Consider the following 6423-nt stretch of genomic DNA (forward strand, 5'->3'; position numbering starts at 1 on the left):
ATTGCTGGATCATAGAGGAACTGTGAGCATGTACTACAAACAAAGCCTTGGGCTAGGTACTGAGGATGCAGAGAATCTCCTCAGTGCTTGAAAGACTGACTCCCAAAGACCAGCACATTCAGTAAAAGTAATACCTGTATTTACAGAGGTCCCATGAAGCATGGTAGACCTGAGAATGCCCCTCCGCATTTGTCACCGTTCCTGCAGCAATGGCTACCTCATGATAATAGGATTAACCTCTTCCTCCATAAAAATCATAAAAAGCCAAAATACAGAAACAAGATTTAAAATATTTTCAGTGTGTAAATTTTTTCAAACTGTAATTGGAAAATGACTCTATTTCTTTGGTGGCCTATAAATTCAAGCATGAGATCATGTGAACACAGCATTTCCTCTAAACATCAGATGTGGGTTAGAGGAGCAGTTAATATTTTAATCTTCCTTGCTTGTTTCTAGGAACAAATTTGCTTGCAACTTCAAACTCATATTTCTGCAAATTACAGAGACCAAAAGTGCAAATGAAAAAAATCCCTTTTCAGATAACTATCTGAAGCTTCCATATTAGGTATAATGATTTTTTTCCCCAGGATTAGGACAGATTGCATGGGGAGCCCAGGCTTTCATAAAGAGGAGGGTGGGAATTGACTTGGGCCTTCATTTTCTCACAAAAGGCACAATGCAAAGCACATCTGTGAACATTGCATAATTTGTTATGTTCTACAAAGAGGTGGGTTTTTGTTGTACACATACCAAAGCTATTTGGTACTGTTCACCAATAATCTCTATTCAGGTCCAGAAAAGAAATTGGCCTCAGAAGAGTGAAAGGAGAGTAAATTTTTCTTTAAAAATTAGATACAGATTATCGCTTCAAAATGCAGGAGGGAATTTTACAAGTGACGGTGCACTGATTAGCTTTCCAATGGACATCCAGTCCTTTATGAATCGCATACTAGCTGTGGTCAACTGTGACCAATGTGGTTTATTACTCTCCCGAAGAGCTGAACTGAGATTACCCATCTAATTTAATTGAGAAATGTTGGGTGAACTTGAACTGTTTTAAGGACATGAATGACCAGAGAATTTATTTGATAAGACATTAAAGGCTGAATATGGTAACTCTCTCTTTGATGGTTTGATACAGTCATTTCTTTAGTTCATTAGCAAGTCTCTCGTAGATTTTTGTTGTCATTATTATCCTTCGGGTGATTATGTGAGCAGCTGAAATGAAAAACGAATGTTTCTGTACAACATCACTAGAAAAAATTTTAAAACTTACCTTTATTGGTAAATACTCATGACAGTTTTTAATGTAGTCTGAAAAGTGACATCAACTTTCAAGGAAAGGATGCTAACAGTAATGAAATTGTGGGCAAATTAATAAATCCACTGTATTTTCATGTGATAGTCCCTAATTATTTTTAAATGTTGTCTTCTGATTTATTAAAGGGAAAAAAGACTTTAGGAAGCTAACACCCTTCACATTTTCTTTGTAAACTTGGAAACTTCTGTTGATGGCACCTCAATGAAACATTTAAGATCACTTTATCAATTACATAGCACACAAGCCAGCGTCAGATGAAAAGGTGCTTTCTCTTCGTATGTCTGTTAACATTTAACATAAATTCTGCTGTATTCCCAATGACCAGTGCTAAGGTATAATTTGGACATTTGCATCCTTTTTAAAAACTGTATTTAAATACAATAGTTTTAAAACTACTCAGAGAAACTCAGAGATGTAAACTCTTAAGAATAAATGACAAAATCCCACATCATGTTCCTAGTGACTCTTTAAATGGAATTTTTCATTGAAAGTTTGTCGTTAAAATAGGAAGGCCTTTTGGTTGTGCCCATACAAGCATAATAAATTGTATATGTTTGTGATACTGAATGACTCTTGCCCATATGCTGCACTGCAAAGCTACATGAATGAGGCATTTACCAAATCAGGCCCACCACATTAAACAGAAAAACAATCTTTATTCATGGTAACTTATCAGTTTCAATTAATCAACCTTAACAATGGAAATTCTGATGTGTTCAAGCAACTTGAAAGCAATAGGTCATCTTGAGGGCAGCCATGTTGTGTCTTTGTGCCTAAGGTTTCAAACAAAGGGACATCTCCAATAAATATACATGCATATACATACATACATGTGCCATATATACATACCAATGGATGGCCATATCTATACCAGTTACACCAGCCAGAACGCATGTTAAGTGTTTATGACTTTTATCATAGCGAATGTAATTGTTTTCCTCCTAGTATACTTTTTGAGCTCTGTAAGTGTAAACAAAAGGAAAGAAATTTCCATTGGATGACCATCCTTTCAGTTTCTGTGCTGCTATGTGAATAGCATTGTGCAGACCATTCCAATGGTTTTGAAAAGGGGTAACCATTGGTTTGATTTGGTTACACGGTTTAGTAAAGCACTCCCTCCCACTGCCTTAGGGTCTGTGAAAGGTCTGTGACCTGTTTAGAACTGCCAAGTGAAATGTCATGTCGCCCCTCCCAAATGGGAGTATCTGCATTCATTTGATCAGTATAAAAAATGATTGGGGATGGTGAGAGCAGTGCTTTTGAATTGCAATTTATAGCAGTTTACAAAAATGCACATTGTTGGAAAAGAAAACATGGAAGTGTTTCTTTCTAAATTGCATTACCTGTGAAATGTCATTAGTCTTTTAAGGATATTTACATCCTTTTTTAAAATTATTATTTAGGAGACTTACTTCAACTAAGGAAAATCAGAATTTTATTATATGATCATTTTTTTAAGCTTGCGTTTTGGTTCTAGTACCAGAATTTAAGGAACACAATGTGTCCATGTTCTTAGGATAAACATAATTTGTTGTCATTTCCACTTATTCATTCTGTAAGATGATCTTTGCTAATCAGTTGCATTAGTGGAGGATTCCCAATTATCTTTCCCAGATTCTAGAGGAGATTCATTTGCTGGTTGATGTCTTATCTGCTGGATTTCTAATAGGGAATCTGAAACCGCAGGCATATTTAATTCTCCCAGGTCTCCATTATCCCTTCAATGGTTTACTAATGAAACTTCTTCGTTGGATGAATACTTTCTAAATTATGTTACCTGTCGATTCATCTACATGTATGAACAGTTTCACAAAAGAAAATGTTATTTCTTTTCATGAAATGCATACAAGAGTCCATGAACTTTATCCTGAAAGTTAAGGTAGGATGTTCAAGTTCATAAGTCTTTATACAGCCACTTGGGTTTCTGAGGTCTGGAAGTCTTGAAAACTCCATCTCTTCACCTTAGGCAGTGGGTAGAATCGGACATTATTTTGAAGAATTCTATCAGTAAGAAAAGTTATCAGGAAAAAGGCCTCAGAACTTCCCTGGCTGATAATGGGAGGAGAGAAAGAGGAGCCCTGCTTCAGAAAAGACTTGACCCAGATACACTCGCTAGCACTCCACTTTGAACCTCCCAACCATTGAAAGCTGAGCTTGTCACGTTTTTATCTTTGTTCATGTTAAGCCTTGGAATGACAGCCCGGCTCTGTGTTCCCCTCTCCCACTGCCCCGCCGGCCATAAGTGTCCACATTGACACCTACCGGTGACCGCAGGCTGCAAGTCTTTGTTGCCTTCTCCACGCTCCTGGCTTTCACTGGGATTAGCTCAGGGCCTTTGTTCCCCTTCAAAGCTGGAACATCACATCCCATGTTGTGGCTTTCCTGTCTCAGACCCCCAACGCTTTCCTCACAATTTACACACCAGGTAAATGTCCCTCCCTAGGGAGCAGGGAGCCCAGCCTGGGGTGAGGGCTGGGGAGGGCAAAACCTCCCCATCCCCAACTTTAGAACCACCCCCCCAAGTTGATTTTCTTTCCTTCTTACTCAAAATTTTCTATTTCATAAGAAGGAAAGATTGAAAACACAAATGGAAATGTAAACCTGAGCTAGGCCTTGAACCCAAACACAAGTCCCCCCTTGCCTTGTTTTATTCTCTTACAACAGCTCCTAATTCTAGGGCGGTAACTCCGGGAAGATCATTTACTGGCCCTGGTCACAGGCACCTCAGACCATTTCTTCAGTCTGGGACAGCAGGAACACTATCTCAGGGGAGACTTCACCGGCACATGCTCCTTTAAAAGCCTTGGAGGAGCTGACCGCCAGAATGACCTGTCCCACCCTCCCCTCCAATTTACTGAGGAGGGCCCCCAGCCGGGGCCAGGCCTTGGAGAACCCACTAAAAGTGAGGCAAAGAGTGAAAGTGTGTGGGGAGTGGTTTACATACAGTAAGTAAAGCAAATTACACTTCTCTTCATCTCTCCCTCTGTTTAGTGAGGTCAGAAAATCTGGAGGAAGAATCTCAGGAGGAGAAGCAGTCGACGCCCCAGAACACCACAGAGAGCGACACAGATGCTCCCGAGTAGCGGCAAAGAACACTGCGCTGCTCAGAGCGGGGTCTGGTGGCGGGGGGCAGAAAGAGGGCCCTTACCACCCTGGCGTAAGGCCTGCCTCCCTGACGAGGGACACTGTCTTCAAGGTGTTTCTAACCTAACTGTTCCGTCTTCAGATGCCGCATACTCATTGGCGCATCGCACTTGAAGAGAACGCGAAGTGCGCTCTCTGTGCGCGCTTTGGACGCACCTTTCCAAACCCTTCAAGAAACCGCTGGCTGGTGCGTGGTGAGCGGGGCGCACAGACTCTGAGCCGCCGCCGCATCCATCCGGGCACTCCCTGGGCTCAGCGGGTCGCCTTAGGGTGGGAAGGAACGAACTTTGATTAAAACTTAAAAGCTTGAGGCACTAACCCTGTGTCATTCCCTCTCTAATCTACCTGAAATCCCTGTAACGCTAAGTCAAACTGATTTGCTGTCTACTCATCCACCAACTGATCCATAAAGGCGTACCAGAAAACCTCGAAGGAGATTTTAAATGTCTTCCAAGGAGGTCCACTCTTACATAGGCGCGGGGCTCCCAGACATATCTTAAACGCTGTAAACAATTCTTTAGTAATTGTGGAAACTCTTTGGGGTTGTGTTTCCTGGTAAGTATCAAGATGAAAATTCACGCATCTCTTCTTTCCGAATGTCAGGCACCATTTTCTGAAAGACCGGTTTGCTTTTCATCCGTGCGTAATGGTCAAACCAGCCCTTTCAGTTCCCTTGTCTACAAGTCAGGCCCGGTCTGCAGCCCAGTTTCAAGATCGTAAGCTCTGGCTTACAGATTTATAAAGACGTTTATTAAATCTCAAGAAATATATTTGTGGTGGCTATCACATAAAGCTGATGTACTCTGGTGCAAAAGAAAGCTACAGAGGCGATTTGTTTGTGCGTAAAAGGCACCAGATTTAATTGGAGAGAGACGTGGTATTTTCAACGCGAGGACACAGGGTGGCATAGCGCCCTGAAGCATTATTCGAGCTTCATCTACTATGCACTATATGCCACCGTCTCCAAAGGAGTGTTGCCCTAGAAACTTGTTTTAATCTGCTGCTATATATCAACACCTTGTTTTAGCAGTCCTTGGCTGAATTACAGTTACACAGTTTGGCGCTTCTTTCAAATTTCCTCCCATCAGTTTGGCTAAAGAAAGGAATTTTTCTCCTTTAGAAATGAATTGGCTTAATTAGTAAGTAGATTAATGGCAATTGCTGGTGAGTTGGTTTCCAGCAGAGTTTCACCAGAGAGGGTTAATCGGAGTCAGGTCTGGAAGCTTTCCCAGAACTGGCTGCCAGCCATTTCCACCAACCAATCAACCCTACAAGAAGCGGAGGAAGTGAAATAGAATTTATATTCTCTGGGCTGTTATCCTGGACGGAAATTCCTTGGAAGCAGCCTCCTGGTTGGGTGTAGGATGGACTATTTCACTTTAGAATTTTCAGAGAAACCTCGAAAGGTTTCACCTTCAAGATTTATCTGGGTACCAAAGAGGAATTTCACATGGCACAATGAATGACTCTACAGAACACTGAGGGCACATTGTAAATGCTTGTGAGGCTCTTAGTCAATTTCAGGTTTTACAGAAGTTGTGCAAACCTCCCAAGTTCCACCCTAAATCTTATCTACCAGAAACTTTTTACAAACTTCAGTTGTGTGTTCTGCAGCCTTTTCACTTATTTTTTCCACAGTGATAAAAATGCATTCATAGTTTAACTTGCAGCTGCATTACTCTTGCAAAAAAAAAAAAAAAAATCCCTGCTGAGAAATGCATATAATAGGAAAAACAGATCGGCTGGACAGCAGCGTAATTAATGCCAGAAAGGGCTGAGGCCGGTTTCATAGTTTGTCTTCTGAGGATATTAAGACGAGACCTGGTGAAAAATGACGCATGCTTTAGCATTTCAGAAAGCTGGCAACTGGCAGCGCTTTTCCTTTTTTCTTTGACTTTCTGCCTCAGAACAAAGAGGTCGGCAGAACTAGCTAGGTTGTAATGAGTTCTATGTCCCTA

At 41.2% G+C, this 6423-nt stretch overlaps 1 protein-coding gene across 1 annotated transcript in view; it reads left to right on the forward strand.

The window, feature by feature from the left end:
• C13H10orf67 (chromosome 13 C10orf67 homolog) overlaps window positions 1-4783 on the forward strand; it is a 101309-nt gene extending 96526 nt beyond the window's left edge. Inside the window, exon 17 of the mRNA XM_086334466.1 lies at window positions 4313-4783. Coding sequence (XP_086190592.1) covers window positions 4313-4404 — 92 coding nt within the window. The 3' untranslated portion in view covers window positions 4405-4783. The remainder of the gene's footprint in view (window positions 1-4312) is intronic.
• The last annotated feature ends 1640 nt before the right edge of the window (window positions 4784-6423 follow it).

Source organism: Bos grunniens, chromosome 13, assembly GCF_055505025.1.
Source record: "Bos grunniens cultivar Pamir isolate PY7600 chromosome 13, Bosgru_T2T1.0, whole genome shotgun sequence".
Classification (NCBI taxonomy): domain Eukaryota; kingdom Metazoa; phylum Chordata; class Mammalia; order Artiodactyla; family Bovidae; genus Bos; species Bos grunniens.